Source organism: Petromyzon marinus, chromosome 29 (genome assembly GCF_048934315.1).
Source record: "Petromyzon marinus isolate PM22_M1 ecotype Great Lakes invasive population chromosome 29, UKy_Petmar_22M1.pri1.0, whole genome shotgun sequence".
Lineage (NCBI taxonomy): Eukaryota > Metazoa > Chordata > Hyperoartia > Petromyzontiformes > Petromyzontidae > Petromyzon > Petromyzon marinus.
This window is the reverse complement of record NC_133695.1, coordinates 7,946,535-7,965,892: the sequence shown is the minus strand read 5'-3', so window position 1 is coordinate 7,965,892 and position 19,358 is coordinate 7,946,535. Positions and strand designations below refer to the sequence as shown.

General features: G+C 50.3%; 2 protein-coding genes across 3 annotated transcripts; one reads left to right on the top strand and one right to left on the bottom strand.

The window, feature by feature from the left end:
- Positions 1 to 127: 127 nt before the first annotated feature.
- On the bottom strand, positions 128 to 5,344 carry LOC116947223 (BCL2/adenovirus E1B 19 kDa protein-interacting protein 3-like). 2 transcript variants are annotated; one of them, XM_032962726.2, is made up of 6 exons: positions 5,073 to 5,344; positions 3,165 to 3,294; positions 2,377 to 2,539; positions 2,023 to 2,105; positions 1,085 to 1,234; positions 128 to 576 (listed from the first exon to the last, which is right to left on the bottom strand). In XM_032962726.2, exons 1-6 carry the CDS (start codon positions 5,143 to 5,145, stop codon positions 528 to 530), a joined length of 648 nt encoding a protein of 215 aa, XP_032818617.1. In that variant the 5' UTR covers positions 5,146 to 5,344; the 3' UTR covers positions 128 to 527. The 2 variants fall into 2 exon arrangements, with proteins under 2 accessions (XP_032818617.1, XP_032818618.1); XM_032962727.1 differs by lacking the exon at positions 5,073 to 5,344 and adding an exon at positions 4,369 to 4,411.
- A 6,381-nt stretch (positions 5,345 to 11,725) lies between these two features.
- Positions 11,726 to 18,401, top strand: STX5 (syntaxin 5). Its single transcript, XM_032962731.2, has 11 exons — positions 11,726 to 11,856; positions 12,862 to 12,999; positions 13,633 to 13,703; positions 13,852 to 13,907; positions 14,059 to 14,129; positions 14,623 to 14,739; positions 15,155 to 15,211; positions 15,314 to 15,398; positions 15,846 to 15,955; positions 16,296 to 16,417; positions 16,896 to 18,401. The coding sequence occupies exons 2-11, from the start codon at positions 12,937 to 12,939 to the stop codon at positions 17,053 to 17,055; spliced, it is 912 nt and encodes a 303-aa protein (XP_032818622.1). The 5' UTR covers positions 11,726 to 11,856; positions 12,862 to 12,936; the 3' UTR covers positions 17,056 to 18,401.
- The last annotated feature ends 957 nt before the right edge of the window (positions 18,402 to 19,358 follow it).

The window sequence follows — 19,358 nt, the reverse complement described above, 5'->3', positions numbered from 1 at the left end:
TCCAAGACCGCCCATGGGCAAGGTACACAGTGTCCAAACAGCCCAGAGGGGTGGGGGGGGAGAGAATGACGCACACACATTGACCGGAATACGGGTCACACACAAAGCCAGGTCAGTCGAATAGTGCTCAGCTATGGGGAACGTTTAATCATGGATAGATGAAAGCATGTCAACAAATTACAATAATACTGTATTCAGTGTATTGTGATCTACAGAATGTAACAAAATAAGGAACTGGAAGGCACAATGCTTAAGATAACAATGACTTTTCAATATACACGACTCCATCCTTTACAGCACTACGTATGATTTCACAGTGGCATACAAGCATATTTTATTACATGCACCTACGCTAAAGTACTTTTTGACATCTCGCAAGTAACACAAACATGGGAGAGTGCTCAGCTTAGTGTAAAACTTAACTTTTACTTCTAAAGATTTTATTTTCAATCAATTACAAGGTTTTTTTTAGCTTTAGATCTTTAACAATTGTGTTTAAAAAGTGAATAAGAGTTAAGTGCCTTCTTTTACAAAGAGCTGTGGGAAGAGGCGGCGAGTCGCTTGCCGATGTAGATCCTGCAGGAGACACGAGATGACGTTTTAAAAAGCGACAAACATACGTGCACATTCACATGCACACCACCTGCCCATCTGCAGAGTTTTGGAAAGCACTTTCGACTGTAAGCCACACCAAGTCTGATTGCATTTAGAGCCATCTGGGGTGTGTTTGAGAGTTATATACGTTTTACAGTAGTTTTCTATCTTCGTTACAATATGCCAAAACCGGGCATGCCTCTGACCAAATCACAATGCTGCAGGCAGCTGTTGGTGAAGCATGCGTTTGGCAAACATGGCTGATTAATCCATGTGTGACACCCAGTGCTTAATATCAGTCGGGTCTGTCTGGGGCAGCAACCGGAAAATATTTCTGCACCGCACAGGCAAAATTACTACTGGCCATGTGCCACCTACTCCAATCGACCAGCAACCCAGAGAATATTCAGTGATAAATAAATCCCTGGTGAACCATGCATCAGTGCACGTGTGGAACGTGCGTGTGTGCGTGTAGATTGCGCGTGCACACCCGAGGCCGAGGGTGAGGAGGTGGGAGAGGAGGAGGGATGGCACGATGACACATAGCACCTCCGACGAGAAGAGGCCACCGCTATTCACGGCGCTGCTTTTCCGCACGCTTGTCCGTGCTGCGCGATGCGAGGCATGCAGCTTCAGCTCTCTGAGAGGCGCACGGATACACAAAGACCCCTCTTAGCGTTCAACAGACTGTTGGGGAAAGTTCTGTTTGCGAGCAACTATGAAGGCCGGCACGGACTACACTCGGTCACCTTTGTCTCTCCAGTGCCGAGGTTTACACACAACACCAGGTACTCATGTATGGCTGAATTGACCTAGGGGAGGCCCAGAACCAGTTCAAACTTTCAGCACATACAGACACACCAACACACACACACACAAGTGTACAAACAGACACCAACACATGCACACACGACACACAGGCACGCACGACACAGACCCGAGTAAATCCTGACACACCAGCAGGCTGTGTAGCAGCTCCCAAAAGCCCATCCCCCACACCTCCCTGGATCGCCTGGTTTGATACGAAATGAAAAAGGAAATCCGCCTCAATAAAACAAACATGTGGGATGAGTTGCTTATAGGCACCACAGCCTCCAGGTATTCAGCACCAAGTCCCTGTTTGTTCAGCAGTTGGCGCCTGTCATGCATTGCAAAGTGGGCAAGTTGGCATGGCCACTAATGCACGTGGCTGTGAAATGCTTATGCAAGTGCATGGTTCGGGGGCTGTGTTTGCAAATACAGTTTTTGCCCAACAGTAGAAAAACTCTGGTGAGTAATTTCCAAGTGCTGTCATTATATATATCAAACACACACCCACACATGTATTTGTGCATATGAAGTGACGTGCCACAGCAATCATCAAAATTAGATATGAACACAACATAAACAGCGCCAGCTGGCAGTGACATGGGTAGGTGATGGACTCACTTAGGTGGGGAGTTTTCAGGGCGGCTGGACCATTCCGAACTCCTCTTGCTTCCCGCCTCACTGTCGCCACTCTCCTCATCCGACTGCACACGAACAATCACACACAAAAATGCACACATGCATTTGCAGCCATGCACACGCTGGAGCGAATGAACCAACATTACAAGCAATGGGTCACCATGACAGGTTATCTCCTATTGAACGGTCTGAACTTGCCTGCCTTCCAATTTAAAGCCGCAGATATTAGCCCAAGGTAACTTGCACTACCTGTCGCTCAGCCACAGCGTGAATCTACCCGAGAGAGTGTGACAGCAAAGAGATCTTAAGTAGAGAGCGGTGGCCCTGGGGCTGTACCTGGTGACTCGCTCCGTCAGACTGGGGGGGCGTCCCTAAAGCCTCCCCGCTCTCCAAGCCACAGCTGAAGACTCCGCCGCCACCTTCGCCTAGGAATGTCTCCTCCGCGTTGCTGCTCTCTGGGCCACAGCTGAAGAACACCGGGCTCTGGGGCTTCTGGGGGCTACAGACGTGCGAAAAGCGAACAAAAAGAGGTAGCGACAGCAAGAGCTAAAAACCCACAGAGGAGACACGACCGTAGTTCACATGGGACAGTTATAAACACCCATATGCTGCACCAGCTAATTTACAGTCCTCAGACACACAACACAGCTCTGCGGCACCCGGTGTGTTAAGCTCACATGGACAGTCCCACTGGACAGTCCCACTGGACAGTCCCACTGGACAGTCCCACTGGACAGCCCGCACTGCCAGGAGCCCTCCTGGCTCCGACAGTGACCGCTTGGCAGGCATCAGCATCGTGCTGCCAAACCAATGACAGAGACGCCCCCGTGGAGCTGCATGCCACAGCCGGACCCCACTACCATGGACCACTTCCACGACCACATTCTTGGGGCATGATGCAACGCGCAGAGAAATCTAAAGTTTTGCATGGGCACCAGATAGAAAAACTGCGTGCGTGGCACAGCGGTATCCATTCTGTACCAATAGTCAATGCGAGAGTGACGCCAAGTGCTACCAGGCCGCTACAGGGCGAATATACAGCTGCACAGTGCAGCGTGTATGTTGAGCAGTGAGTGCGTGTTAATAGAAAGTCGTGGATGTGGGTGGAGAGGTGAAGTCTTCACCTGTGGCTGTGGGAGCGGCTCTGGGGACTGTTGCGCTCGGACTCGTGCTGGGCATCCAGCAGGATCTGCTCCATGACGTCTTCATCGTGAATGGAGGCAGACGATGGCACGTGCTCCAGGCCTCCTCCTCCTGTCCACATCACTCCCATTAGGGCCCTCGTAGCTGCAAGCCCCGGTGTTAATGCAAAAGCCATAACATCCTGTGCACCGAACCACAAACCAGCATCCCTTCACCCAAACACACCTGTCCTACCTACACAGGGCAAAGGCGCTGCATGAATGCTCATAACATTACACCCACGAAGTCGCTGATTAGGGTTGCCAATTTAGAGATTTTGTTGCGAGGTTTTATCGACTTTTTGGACTTGCCTAGTTGCCTAGCAACAAAATTGTGTCAAAGCAACAAATGCAGCGCCTTTCTAGGACAAGGACAATATCGCTGAGCGATTCCCATGTGTATATTAAGGATTCTGAACCCGATTACTTACGTTTGACACTTAGATAATCGTCTCGTGACGTGCTTGACAACTTTATGTCCATCTCGCGACATCTAGCGACTTTGTGAGGTTCATTTGTAGGCTATTCACTCGGGAGTTATCAACACTGTGGCTGGCTGCTGCCACGCCTGCAGGAAGTGTAGGGGACCAATGCTTCTGCGTGCCCCGCTGAACTCAGCTGCCCCCGTGTTTTGGCCACTTTCCCCTAAATATGCATATTTATTAGGGGCTACATATTAAAATCGAATTGTAACTGACATCAGTAGTGTTTTGAGAGCAGCAATGTATCAACTCCGATTCCCCTGGTCACTTGTTCCAACCAAAGTCTCCCTTTAAAAGCAACTTCTGCTTTCGCTGCGTTATCAGCTGGTTCGAAAGCGGACCGCGCAACGATCTCAAGGACCTGTGTTCGAATCCCATCCGAGGCTTAGCATCCGTGTCGAATGTCCGAACCGCTCTTGGACCACTCCCCCTACCCTCAACAATCTGTACTAAACAACGTGGTGCAGCAGCCAAACGGAGGATCGTAAAAAAAAACGCGACAAACCCTGACCACGCACTCTACAAACACTCGCCGCCGGAGGGATTGCTTGCGTAGCGCAGGCGGCCCAAATAATAAAGCCTCAGGGCGCGAAGCTCTCGCCTCACGGGGGGGATCCTGAAGGCGGATCCCCCCCTGGGGGGCACATCGCCCCGTGTCCACGCACCCCTCGCGGCAGCTCCAGGCGGCTCCATCCCGCCCGGGTGGATGGGGACTGCGACCCAGATAAAAGGAGCTCGCACTCCTCGCGGTCTAGCAACTCCTCTCTCTCGCTCTCTCTCGCCCTCGTTACGTAAACTCTCTCCCGTTTTCCAGACGACCTCACAAATCGCCGCGGGCGAGAAGCCGCGTTGCCAGTCACCCCAGGGCAAGGGGTGTCACACACGTCGGCCACAATTACCGCGGATTTGCGCTGACGTCAACCGCGGCAGTTTCTCCCGAAATATCGCTGCATTTTATTGCGAGCGCTAAGCGCGCAATTACAATTAGCGAGCCAGCAACAACGACAACAACGTCGGGATAAAATAGTAACATCGACGATAACAACCACGGGCACCACCGACAACAACAACAGCAGCAGCAACAACCAGAGGCAACGGAGATCAGCTGTACGAGCAAGTGAGAGCGACGAAGACCACAGACCGCCCGCTCTTTCCCAAGGGGCTCAAATCATTGCAACACAAAACAACAAAACAACATTTGCGACGCCACCGCCTTCCCCCATCGTCGCGGGGCATTGCGAGCCGACAGCGCGGACAAGAGCTACCGGAGCCCCCAGGGGCCAAGCTCGAAGCCCCTCCGTCCCTGCCCTGTCCCGCGACTCTCTTCCCCACTGCCGCGCGGCGCTACGAGGGACCCAAGGGCCTTCACCTTCCTCGTCGTCGCCGTTGCTGCCGCCACCGTCGCCACCATGGCCCGGGGGCTGTTGCTCCGGGGAAGACATCGCGCTCCCCGGAACCGAAGGACCGGAGGCCCCGGGAGTCGCGAGATCCGGGAACAGGGGGGGGGGGGGGCGCGGGGTAAATGGTCCCGGGGGAAGCGGGGTGCACGGGGCCCGGGGTCCCGGAGGCCGAGCGGGGCCCGGCCGCTGTGCGCGTCCCCGCGTGGCCTCACCCCGCCTCGAATTCTCTACAGCGAATGAGCAAAGACCACGCCCCTTCATCCAGCTCTGGGGCCAATTGGAACCGCGTATTGTCATGCGTGCGCCGACTTTTAGACCAATCATCACGCTGCGACGGAGGCTGCTGTGCCCAAGCGAGGTGGAAAATGTAATGGCAGCGGCAACCAATCGGAATGCGGATTTACATACCAATCGTCCAATCAGAGCGCGCCTGTTGCGAGACGCGGCCCCGCCTCTCGCTTGCGCGTCGAACCAATGGGCGAGCGGCGTTTACCGCACGTCTGGGTCGCGTGATGCCTGCCGGCCAATCGGAGCGCACTGCATTGGAGGCAGCGGCGCGGTGACGTCATCACGTCGCTCGTGACTCGGCCCACGTGGTCGCTGCGTGCACGCGTTCCACCTCGCGCGGTTGTCAATCGTCGCTAATACAGAGGTTGTTTTTTTGGGTTTAGATCGCGTAAACACATCAATGTGTCGTTAAACCCGACACAGACAATTATAAAGGTTTATCACGTAAACAATGTGCCAATTCGTCACTAGTACAGTAACACCGGTTGTGTGTTGGAGAGCAAATCCACAACATTTTACAATCAATCATCGCCTCCATCGTCCCAAGTAGTGCCACAGTCCAGCTTCAGATTATTATTTTTGTTAGCCGAGATACCCCCCCCCACCCCTTGATGGCAGCTGCCCCCTGTGCAGCACAAAGGTGACGCAGCACCTGCCTGCAAGCGGACACGTGTTTGCTCAATGTAAAATGTAACTGGCATTGAGTCAAACATCCCATTGCTCAATTACCTGCAGGTGACTCAATTGTTATTATTGTTTCAACTAGGTAAGGCCCACTGAGCTATAAAGCTCTTTTTCAGAAGCGACCTGCCCACAAATGATAGCTTAACGCATGTTTCTAAATGTGGAGGGAAAACCCAGAGGACCCGGAAAAAAAAACATCTACGTGGACACGGGGCGAAGATGCAAACTTTAAATATACATGGGTCGGGGTCGGGGCGAGGTAGATAACATCTCAGCCCCAACAACGCCCCCAAATGCGAAAACTTAGGAGCTTCTTGAAAAATATTCTTAAGACTGGATGAGCCTTTTCTGGTGTAAACAAGCCGAATAAAAATGTTTACGTAATACATTTCTGTAGTATGATTATAACAGCACCAATTTCTTCATGCAATATCAATGGAGCAGACTCGCCCCTGAAAGTGTTTTTCAACATCTATGAATATTAATGTTGGATTTCATTCTTGGTTTGTGAGCGTTAGGATGATGGCAACAATTTACACGGTAAAATGCCTTTTTATAGTTCACAACAGCCAGGCACATCGACAAGCTTGCTCACGTGGTTGGTTGGTCCTTAACACATTCCTGCGGAGGGAGCTGGTAGGAACGTTGGATTGCTTGGTCAATGGCCAGGGTCAACGGCGGCACCACGTGGTGTATTCCACAAATATGCCTGACTGTGAGGGCGGGCACAAACCGGCGTGAGTAGGTTAAACGTTGAGTTTTATAAGGGCACCACGGGGTGACCAGCCCCTCCCCACCCAGCCCCACCCCTCCCAGCCCCACCCTCCCCTCCCCACCCAGCCCCTCCCCACCCTCCCCTCCCCTCCCCACCCAGCCCCTCCCCACCCAGCCCCTCCCCACCCTCCCCTCTCCACCCAGCCCCACCCCTCCCATTTTTGGATGCACGACGGACAGACGGACACAATAATCCCCTGTGGGCTGGTGGTGTAACCAGGAGGTTCCTACCGGTATTATTCATCATTCTCTTTCTAATGGACTGTGAACGATTTATGTGGGACAGGAGGCTCATGGATCTATGTTTGAAGTCAGTTGTCTCCCTCTTTGAAAATTACTATTGAGGCATCACGACTTTATTTGTAACATTTTGTAACTGTCTCCTCATTTTTATCCAACAACAGGTCCCACTTTTTTGTTTGTTAACACTTGACACTGATCCAGGAGCTTTCCCCTTTTCCGTGGTGCCAACGACAGAATTTACTACAAATATGACCTCTTGCTCTCGGCAAAATTATCCACAGGGACATTAGAACGTGCTTTAAAAAAAGGAAATGGACTTGAGAAATTAACACATAAACCATAATTGATGAAAAGCGACACCTCGCATTTGCTCATTACCAATGATAATGACATAGGCTGTAGGGGATGATTACATCACTTTAGAAGCTGCAAAGTTGGGCTAATGATAATTACGAGTAAAACAAGTCACGTACACGTTTGAGAGAGGAAAATAAAGATTTATTGGAGGCGAAAAATTCAAAAACACACCCGATATCCAATTATCTTAAAGAAGCCAGATATTAAACTGATGCAATTCAAGAGCCGAGAGCATGTTGGAGCACTTTCGGAAAATAATTGGATCATGAAAAGCAGCGTACCGATGTGCCGACTAAAATAACGACGTATATAATACTATGTAACACAATTTTTGTACCTGGGTACAAAGTGTTATTTTTTTAAATGTTCTTTTTTATTGCTTATGCCTAAAAAGTATAGAAAATGGCTATTATTCCCCAAAAAATTTGCGTTTCTGACCAGGACTTTATGTGAACGAAAGACACAAATGCACACGTTTTATCATTGAAAATAGGTAAATTTAAAAATATCACTGTCCTGGTCACAAAAGCAAAGTTTGTGGGGAATAACAGCCATTTTCTGTACTTTTCAGGCATAAGCTATTGGGAAATAACACACTACCCAGGGACAATTTTTTGTTACACAGTGTAATCAGTGTACAGTATGATGATACCCGCTATGACATATGGCCCGGCAACTTAAAGTGAGTGGTAGTGAGAGTGGTGAGTAGTTGTTGAGAGTGGTGAGTAGTTGCTGAGAGTGGTGAGTAGTTGTTGACAGTGGTGAGTAGTTGCTGAGAGTGGTGAGTAGTTGTTGACGAGTGGTGAGTAGTTGTTGAGAGTGGTGAGTAGTTGTTGAGAGTGGTGAGTAGTTGTTGAGAGTGGTGAGTAGTTGCTGAGAGTGGTGAGTAGTTGTTGAGAGTGGTGAGTAGTTGCTGAGAGTGGTGAGTAGTTGCTGAGAGTTGTGAGTAGTTGTTGAGAGTGGTGAGCAGTTGCTGAGAGTGGTGAGTAGTTGCTGAGAGTGGTGAGTAGTTGTTGAGAGTGGTGAGTAGTTGTTGAGAGTGGTGAGTAGTTGTTGACGAGTGGTGAGTAGTTGCTGAGAGTGGTGAGTAGTTGTTGACAGTGGTGAGTAGTTGTTGAGAGTGGTGAGTAGTTGTTGAGAGTGGTGAGTAGTTGCTGAGAGTGGTGAGTAGTTGAGAGTGGTGAGTAGTTGCTGAGAGTGGTGAGTAGTTGTTGAGAGTGGTGAGTAGTTGCTGAGAGTGGTGAGTAGTTGTTGACAGTGGTGAGTTGTTGTTGAGAGTGGTGAGTTGTTGTTGAGAGTGGTGAGTAGTTGTTGAGAGTGGTGAGTAGTTGCTGAGAGTGGTGAGTAGTTGTTGAGAGTGGTGAGTAGTTGCTGAGAGTGGTGAGTTGCTGTTGAGAGTGGTGAGTTGTTGTTGAGAGTGGTGAGTAGTTGCTGAGAGTGGTGAGTAGTTGTTGAGAGTGGTGAGTAGTTGCTGAGAGTGGTGAGCAGTTGTTGAGAGTGGTGAGTAGTTGTTAAGAGTGGTGAGTAGTTGTTGAGAGTGGTGAGTAGTTGCTGAGAGTGGTGAGTAGTTGCTGAGAGTGGTGAGTAGTTGTTGACAGTGGTGAGTAGTTGTTAAGAGTGGTGAGTAGTTGCTGAGAGTGGTGAGTAGTTGTTGAGAGTGGTGAGTAGTTGCTGAGAGTGGTGAGTAGTTGAGAGTGGTGAGTAGTTGAGAGTGGTGAGTAGTAGTTGAGAGTGGTGAGTAGTTGCTGAGAGTGGTGAGTAGTTGAGAGTGGTGAGTAGTTGTTGAGAGTGGTGAGTAGTTGCTGAGAGTGGTGAGTAGTTGTTGAGAGTGGTGAGTAGTTGTTGAGGAGAGTGGTGAGTAGTTGTTGAGAGTGGTGAGTAGTTGCTGAGAGTGGTGAGTAGTTGAGAGTGGTGAGTAGTTGTTGAGAGTGGTGAGTAGTTGTTGAGAGTGGTGAGTAGTTGCTGAGAGTGGTGAGTAGTTGAGTGGTGAGTAGTTGAGAGTGGTGAGTAGTAGTTGAGAGTGGTGAGTAGTTGCTGAGAGTGGTGAGTAGTTGAGAGTGGTGAGTAGTTGTTGAGAGTGGTGAGTAGTTGCTGAGAGTGGTGAGTAGTAGTTGAGAGTGGTGAGTAGTTGCTGAGAGTGGTGAGTAGTTGTTGAGAGTGGTGAGTAGTTGCTGATAGTGGTGAGTAGTTGAGAGTGGTGAGTAGTTGTTGAGAGTGGTGAGTAGTTGCTGAGAGTGGTGAGTAGTTGTTGAGAGTGGTGAGTAGTTGAGAGTGGTGAGTAGTTGTTGAGAGTGGTGAGTAGTTGCTGAGAGTGGTGAGTAGTTGTTGAGAGTGGTGAGTAGTTGTTGAGAGTGGTGAGTAGTTGCTGAGAGTGGTGAGTAGTTGAGAGTGGTGAGTAGTTGCTGAGAGTGGTGAGTAGTTGTTGACAGTGGTGAGTAGTTGCTGAGAGCCGTGAGTAGTTGCTGAGAGTGGTGAGTAGTTGCTGAGAGTGGTGAGTAGTTGTTGAGAGTGGTGAGTAGTTGGTTAAGGTGGTGCGTAGTTGAGGAGTGGTGAGTAGTTGCTGAGAGTGGTGAGTAGTTGTTGAGAGTGGTGAGTAGTTGCTGAGAGTGGTGAGTAGTTGAGAGTGGTGAGTAGTTGAGAGTGGTGAGTAGTAGTTGAGAGTGGTGAGTAGTTGCTGAGAGTGGTGAGTAGTTGAGAGTGGTGAGTAGTTGTTGAGAGTGGTGAGTAGTTGCTGAGAGTGGTGAGTAGTTGTTGAGAGTGGTGAGTAGTTGTTGAGGAGAGTGGTGAGTAGTTGTTGAGAGTGGTGAGTAGTTGCTGAGAGTGGTGAGTAGTTGAGAGTGGTGAGTAGTTGTTGAGAGTGGTGAGTAGTTGCTGAGAGTGGTGAGTAGTTGAGTGGTGAGTAGTTGAGAGTGGTGAGTAGTAGTTGAGAGTGGTGAGTAGTTGCTGAGAGTGGTGAGTAGTTGAGAGTGGTGAGTAGTTGTTGAGAGTGGTGAGTAGTTGCTGAGAGTGGTGAGCAGTAGTTGAGAGTGGTGAGTAGTTGCTGAGAGTGGTGAGTAGTTGTTGAGAGTGGTGAGTAGTTGCTGATAGTGGTGAGTAGTTGAGAGTGGTGAGTAGTTGTTGAGAGTGGTGAGTAGTTGCTGAGAGTGGTGAGTAGTTGTTGAGAGTGGTGAGTAGTTGTTGAGAGTGGTGAGTAGTTGTTGAGAGTGGTGAGTAGTTGCTGAGAGTGGTGAGTAGTTGTTGAGAGTGGTGAGTAGTTGTTGAGAGTGGTGAGTAGTTGCTGAGAGTGGTGAGTAGTTGAGAGTGGTGAGTAGTTGCTGAGAGTGGTGAGTAGTTGTTGACAGTGGTGAGTAGTTGCTGAGAGCCGTGAGTAGTTGCTGAGAGTGGTGAGTAGTTGCTGAGAGTGGTGAGTAGTTGTTGAGAGTGGTGAGTAGTTGGTTAAGGTGGTGCGTAGTTGAGGAGTGGTGAGTAGTTGCTGAGAGCCGTGAGTAGTTGCTGAGAGTGGTGAGTAGTTGTTGAGAGTGGTGAGTAGTTGCTGAGAGTGGTGAGTAGTTGTTGAGAGTGGTGAGTAGTTGTTGAGAGTGGTGAGTAGTTGTTGAGGAGTGTGGTGAGCGATCAGTAATTGTGGCAGCCGCGTGTCAACGAGGCCACGCTTTTGATTTTGCAATCCGACTGCTGCCCTGGGGGCGTCTAGAGCGGCGTCAGCGCAGTGCGCATGCGCGCGGGACGTGGCGAGGCCTGGGCAGAAGCGGAGCGGAGTGTGGACCGGGAACGAAGCCGAGAAACCCCGGGACGGAGACCAGAACAGAACCCGGAGACCAGAACAGAACACGACCAGGAGACCAGAACAGAACTCGGAGACCAGAACAGAACCCGGAGACCAGAACAGAACCCGGAGACCAGAACACGACCCGGAGACCAGAACACGACCCGGAGACCAGAACACGACCCGGAGACTAGAACAGAACCCGGAGACCAGAACACGACCCGGAGACCAGAACAGAACCCGGAGACCAGAACACGACCCGGGACGGAGACCAGAACAGAACCCGGAGACTAGAACACGACCCGGAGACCAGAACAGAACCCGGAGACCAGAACAGAACCCGGAGACCAGAACACGACCCGGAGACCAGAACACGACCCGGGACGGAGACGAGAACCCGGGACGGAGACGAGAACCCGGGACCGAGCAGAGACCAAAACCAGGGCCTGTGATTAGAACCAGACCCGAACTCGGAGTGTGGCCTAGGGGGACAGTCTTCGAGCGGAACCAGAAACTACGAACCGGAGCCCGACAACGCGGAACCAGAGCCCGAAGCCAGAGGCGACCGGAGATCGAGACCCGGAGCCCGGTCAAGGACCAGGAGCCAAAGGCGCAACCGGCACGGGGAAAGAGGGGGATCCCAGGTGAGCAGGAGACGGCATAGTCCCAACTGGAGTCCGGTAGCCAGTCCCCGAGGCCACTGCCTCGAGAAACGTGGGGAGCGGAGTACTCGGATAGAAGGCAAGAGGTGAAAAGGATTGCGGAGCGGATGAGCGGCGCTTTGTGATCAGGCGATGGTATAGGGGATCCGGGAGAGGGGATAGAGGACCTGTTAGACGGTAGAGGGGTTCAGGATAATAGAGAAGGGACCTGGATGAGGTATAAGGGGGGTTAGAGGGGACCCGGGAGAAGGGACCGGTGTCGTGGGTTCCCGGATGCTTGCTCGGGGTGGAACGTTCACAATTCACATCACAACTCACACCACAGCCACTGCTGCACTCCTCACTTAAACACGGTGATGATCTACTGACAACTTCAACCCGCTCTGCCTGGCGTGAGGAAGCGTGTTCACGCTGCCTTAAGACTAAACGTTAAATATACACATTCAAACGCTATTCATCAAACTCCAAACGGCACCGTCAACCCATCAGTACAAGGCGATATTTCGGATGAAAATTTAAGATAATTAACGGCTAAATTCCGACAAATTACATTGCATTACTTTTCTTGTCTACAAAAGCAAGTACAATTCACAATATATCTTCGTCTATAAAGCTTAACACGTCTCCTCTTATACATCCAACCACCAGAAGTGATTTCTCCCTGATCAAGCCAATATGGGCACCAACTCAATTGTGTTGGCGACCCAGAGGCGTTTGTGGAAATTTCACAAACCCTACTCCACAGAAAATCCACCCTTGTTTTCCTGCATCAAAATAAAATACAAAACCATGACACATCAAGCCACAAGCCCAGTGACAACAAAAACATGACTCATCACAGACCACGCACATCATCAGCTGTGGTCCCACCAATGTGATCACCAAACAAACAGTCGTTTACAGGCGGTGGCACCTCGGTGGTTTTGTGTGGTAAACTTTGCCAGAAGGTATCCCCACATACATTGAGAATGCTAATGTACGTTTCAGGTGACGTTCCAAGACTTTTCATTGCCCTCGACGGAGCTGAGCCACCGCCAACAGCGTCCCTTCACCAGCAACGCCATGACGTGTCGTGACAGAACGCAGGAGTTCATGGCCACCTGCAAGTCCATGCAAACGAGACAGGTACAGACCATCAGCCCCTAAGCCCTCACCCCTAACTCTAAACACTAACCTAGCCTCCTGCACTCACGTGACAACTTACTCAACTCGAAGAATCGGTGAAACATCTTTATTCAACCAACAGGAGTTATCCTTAAACCCGGGTTCTGAGATAACTCGGGTCAACCCTAGTCCAGTTGAGTTTGCACGAGTCGGCTGTCCATGGAAATGAGGTGTTAGTGTGTACATTGGGGGCTTTGGATCACTCATGATCAGTCATGTGTGTGAGGTGGATAGACCACAGAGCAAGTGTCGTTTGTGGGCACCTATTTTAGGTTGGCACACAATGCTAGCTGTGGCTAGAGTCGTGACTGCTCACTTGATACTCTTTGTCTCTCTTGTGCTGATCTTCACAAATTACGCCAGGTGTTTTAAGGCTGAGTTGACCTATACAATTAAAAGCGAGATCTCTGTGAGGTGGCTGGGTTTTCCACGGTTCTATCAAAAACACAAAGTTACTTAAAATATCACAGACATCAACAAAATATTAATTAGGTCACGTAACGCTCGTGTGAGACTGACTGGGCAGGCAAATGCAGTGGGTTTGTTTGGCCGTGAGATTATTGACCATTATTGATTGGTTAATTTTTGTTGCAGAACGGCATCCAGGTGAACAGGCCGCTGGCCAATGCTGTGCGGCAGAGAAGCGAGTTCACCCTAATGGCCAAGTGAGTGGCCCCAGCCCGGCACCCAGCGTTTCACATGCTCGTGCCGCTCGGTGTGTTACAGGAGTTTGGCACGGTTAAAACTCTCTCCGGGTTAAAACTCTTGTTTTAAAACGAGCTTCTATATCCTCTGTGTGTGCTGCGTGTGCAGGAGGATAGGCAAAGATCTGAGCAGTACATTTGCCAAACTGGAGAAGCTGACTTTGCGTAAGTAATTGTTGTTTAAATGTGTAGTGCCCTTCATCACAGCTCGTTGAGTGCTCCACGCTAGGTTACACACGTGTGCGCACATAATAATACAAGTCACTGTGTGTCGCATTGATTAACGTCCATTGCAACTCTTGCTCTTTTTCCGCAGTCGCGAAGAGGAGGTCCCTGTTTGATGACAAAGCAGTGGAGATCGAGGAGCTGACATACATCATCAAGCAGGTGAGAGGCCAGTTCGGCGCCCGCTCGCTGTGCGGTCAGTGCACGGGGCCCGAGACATATTTCCTGCACTCCGCGACAGGGGCTCGCCACCCACGAGGAGCGGAGCAGAGCTTGCTGCGGGGAGGCCTGGGAGATAATATCCACCCACCCCATGTGGTTCCCGTGGTGCTTCTATGTGGTTTCCGTGTTTTCGAGTCAGAGTGCGATGATGAGTGGAGCATCAGGTGAGCTTAGTGTGTAATGGAAGTTGGGCAGGAGCAAGCCCGACTGGAGTCAACTCACCTGGATGGGGCAATTTTCACCTTTGTGTGCACAGCAGCGTTTCCTGAGCCTTTTGTTATTCTCTGTGCGTTTTAGTTGAGTAAACAAAGGGCCATTGTTAGCTGCAGTGACCATGTGAAACAGTTGTTTGAATTTGTCCACTGTGATTCTGACTGCATTTCCTGTTTGTTTTTCATTGCTCACGGTTGTGTTGGCCTGTGCCCCCTCACAGGACATAAACAGTCTGAACAAGCAGATCGCACAGCTGCAGGAGTTTGTGCGCGCCAAGGGGACGCAGAATGGACGACATATGCAAACGCACTCCAGCACCGTCGTGGTGTCATTGCAGGTACTAACCCATACTAACGTTCGCTCTGAGGGATTGGCACATGCAGTCCCGCCTGTCCACCTGGTCCCCTTGCCTTGAAGGAGGCCTGTCGTATTATTATTATAGCTTTAAACTCGAGCTGGTAAAAACTGTTGTCTATATTCGCAGATGTAGACATCAAGTCATAGACGTCATTGACTTGGGAAAAATAAGTGGACTTGTGTGGGACACGTGGTTAGGAGAAAGCTGATGGCTCGTGGTTGACAGTACCGATGGTGTGGTAACCAAAAGAGAGAACACATCCAAGAGCGTGTGATGTTGCTAGATTGATTGTTTTATCACATGACCCTGAGAGATGGCGATGGCTTGAGAAGGCCTTCATCCAGCAGTGAATAGATCATGACCGATGATTATTTGATTTTTCTTCCATTCACAGTCCAGGCTGGCGTCCATGTCGAATGAGTTCAAGAACGTGCTGGAAGTCAGGACAGAGGTGAGTGCGTTGTTGCACTCATTGTGATGCTTGAACTCCCAACCTGTTTCGCCGTAAAAAATTCCACCTGGTGACACGGTGCCGCTGGTCCTCCTCCCACAGAACCTCAAGCAGCAGCGGAGTCGACGGGAGCAGTTCTCTCAAACCACCATCTCCACGCTGCCCCCACCCATCGCTAATGGCCATGGTGAGACACTGCTCAAATACGTGCCTCCTGGGTCACCCAGTAGACCGGGGCCAGGCAGGCAGAACGTGGGTGAACATGTTCACATGATGGTGATCAGGACTTGCTATGTGGGCTTTGTCATTGGAGCATTTACGATTGGCGTGATCGGTTGTTTTGTCCTGATAAATGTCTATCTATACGTGGACAACTTGCATGACGTCACTAAACGTCCTTGCCATCGTATTCCACGGAAGGGTAGTGTTTTAATGGTGAAAACCGGACACCCTGCATCACCGCGACCATCATTGTTTTGACTCGGATCGGTTTACTTGTTACCGTGTGCTTATTAACAAAATCCTAAAATAATTTGAGAAAGAAAATCTGGGCCCTTGAGGCTGGGTAGAGAGCAGCGATGCGGGCGTTGGTGGTGATCTCTGCTGCTGCGGTGCTGCGGTGCGCTCGTGGCAGCGGGGTCGGTGCTGATGCAGGACGGCGCGCGCGGTGCAGCTGGGGGGGGCGATGTGGCCATCAACATGGACGCGCGGCAGCAGCAGCAGCTGCAGCTGGTGGATGAGCAGGTATTTACTTTACTATTTTACACCCCTCTTTTTCAGAAGCAACCTGGCCACAAATGATAGTTCAACAAAGTGGATTATAATGTGGACATGTTTCGCAAATACTCTAAACGCATGTTTCCAAATGTGGAGGGAAAAATCCACATGACCACTGGGAGAACATGCGAACTACAAATATACAGGCGTCAGGGTCGGGATGGGAGTGCACACCTTGCAGTGGAGAGCACGGGCAGGCCCCGAGCTAGTGGAGCGATGAGAATGTTGATCCTTGCAGTGGGACGTGTAATTGCATTGCGGGACACTTGACACGTACATTGTGTTTTGCGGGTTTTTTTGTGTGCAGGACTCCTACATCCAGAGCCGCGCGGATGCCATGCAGAACATCGAGTCGACTATTGTGGAGCTGGGCACCATCTTCCAACAGCTGGCACACATGGTTAAAGAGCAGGAGGAGCAGATACAGAGGTGCCACCCTTTCCACTCACATTTATGACTCCTCGTTCCAATTAGATAGCCAATGCATTGGGAGTGATGCGGGGTCACATGGCCTCATATGTGTACATATATCTGCTCGTTTGTGTGAGTGTAAATTTCAGTAAGTGTGCTCTTGTGCTCTGTATGTGTGCGCGTACTTGTGTGTGGGGGTTTACGTGCATGTGGGTGTGCGTGCATGCGTGTGTTCCTATTCCTGTGTTTACGTATGTTGAACGTCTTTCGCACTGTATGTAGCCTACCGTGCTTTTTGGAGGTGTGGGTGTATAGTAGCACAGTGGTTGGCACACTGTACTACAAACCCCTACTGTCTGAATATGAATCCCAGCCACAGCTAACATCAGTGGAAGCGTTATATGAACTCTTGCTGGGTCTCGCCGGTGTCAGTAGTCGGAATGACTAGAAAAGGGAATTATGTCTACATCGTCTTTGCGTATGTGTCTGTGCACAGGATTGACTCCAACGTGGAGGACACACAGCTGAATGTTGAGGCCGCTCACTCCGAGATTCTCAAATACTTCCAGTCCGTCACCTCCAACCGCTGGCTCATGGTCAAGGTCTTCTTTATCCTCATCGTCTTCTTCATTATCTTCGTTGTCTTTCTGGCATAGGATGGGTCCCGGGAGGCACCCACCAGCTTGTTCTGGTTCCTTACGGCCTCACCGATCCCCCCAGCATTCGCGTTGCCACGCCATCTCCTCCTCTCCCCTGCGCCATGTTTTGTGCCCTTGGGTTTGTGGGAGTGAGCGACTGTCAAACATCTCTCCCTGTTGGAATGTAAACAAAGCCACAGCACGAGGGGTAGAGGCCACCCAACACCCCCCCACGTGGATGGTCTCTGTAGCTTCTGGGCCGTGTTGGCTTCTCTCCTGTGGGTGGAGTTATTATTCCCGGTGGTTCCACAGCCAGGATGCCTCGTTAAGCGATGAGCAAAGTATTCAGGCGTTGGGGAAGCATTGACGAGAAGAGTGGCCGTGCGGTGGCGCTCGGTGAAAGCACTTTGTACTCACGCCTGGATGAGTGTGTACAGTTCTGAGCAGAGCTTGGATCACGCGTGCTCGCATAAGGGTATGTCATTAGGGTAGGATTTTTAGGGTTCTCCACACGTCTCGTGTAAGCTGAGCTCATTAGGACAGGCATCTTAGTTTTCTTAGGGTTCAGAGCAAAGGTGGTGGTTACCTCTCCGCTCCTTGGGTCCCATGAAGCCGTAAACCCAGGGGCAGGCCTGGCAACAGTTTTTCTTAGTCCCGACTTGTAAAAAGGAGTAAATAAATGAACGTTGTGTATGTGAGCGCAGAAATATACGTACTTTAGGTGTGTGTGTGTTTGGAGACCACGCTGGCTTTACGGGAGCAGCTGTAGCATTAGGCCTGGTCCAAGGGGGTGGTCACCACTGTCCCCTGAATGATCATGAGTCCTGTGTCCAGCTCCCACTCAAGTCACTCTTTGTTCATCTGCATCTCTCAGTGTACATTTCCGTCAGGAGGGTGAGCACCCTCGTCATTACAGTGCGAGGCTGGGTTACAGATACAATGGGCTGGGTTGAGGGCTGTTGCTCTAAGACTGCATAAAATACTTTACGTGGAAATGATATTGTTATATTATCTGGGATAAAAACTCAGAAAATGTCACGCAAGATGATTTATGCAGCTGACCAGCAGCCATCTGACTGCGGCCGCACAGATCTTGTGCTGGTTTGGCCTGTCCGGCCGGGTCGGACCGTGCTACACGCGCTCTGCTCCGTTGTAAATAGCGATCGGTAAAGGCGCACTGTGCCCAGCGTGGGAGTGAAGCGAGCGTTGGCTCTGCAGACCTGCAGTGTGCGTGGTTACGTGCTTGCTCGGAAATCCACACACGCTCGCACACTCGCACACTTGCACACACGTACATTCACACACGCTCGCGCATGTACACTAATATTTTCTCAAGTTTCTGTATTAATAAACTCTTTACTGTTCTTGGCCCTCCCGGATTTCAGTCGTATGCTAACCTTGAACGAGCTTGGCAGGTATCCTAATCTCTTGCACTCGTGTGGAGATGGGTGGGTTGAGTGCAGACGGTTCACCTCTCGATAAGTGAAGCGGGGCAGCCTTAGATTTTATCCCAGGGCCTACGAGGCTGAGTCATGGCCGAAAGGCACAAAGCCAAGCAGTGGCCGCAAACCAATTTAGGTCGAGTCCAGGGCACCACGGTGGCGAGATGTTAACTACCTTGCCTGCTATACAGAAGGTTGTGAGTCCGACCCCAACCCTGACACCTGTATGTTTGGAATTTGTATGTTCTCCCCTTGGTCGTGTGGATTTTTATCCGGGTCTTCCTGGTTTTTCCCTCCACATTTAGAAACATGCGTTTAGAGTATTTGGCTGCTATAAATTTCCACGTAAGTCTCTTCTTTGAGCTATTATTTGTGATCAGGTCGCTTCTGGAAAAGAGCAATATAGGCTCAGTGGGCCTTGCCTGGTAAAATAAAAAGTTTAGTTTAGAAAATTAGTGTCAAGTCCCAGGTCAAGGGCTTGGGGTCCTCTCGGCCGTGGTCAAGGTTGAAACAATTGATTCATTACATCGAATTAGCCTCTCCATTTCATTTTTGGCAAAAGGGGGCGGATCAATTAGCAGTCAATATTTAGAAATGTTTGGAAGTTATGAGAAGTTACGTGTGACCACCCGATGCGATGACTAGTATAATGAAAAATCGTTGCATGGAGAACATACTAATGGCTTACCAAAAATCCATGAAGAAGATACACCCCTTCATCCCATCACCATTGGCTCACCCATTGACAAACTGGCCCGATATCTGTCTGAGACCTTACAGCCATTCACTGGTAAGACCACCTCTTCTGTACTTAACTCAGCTCACCTGGCATCATCAATTAAGGACATCTCACTGTCCCCAGGTGATTTGCTCGTCAGT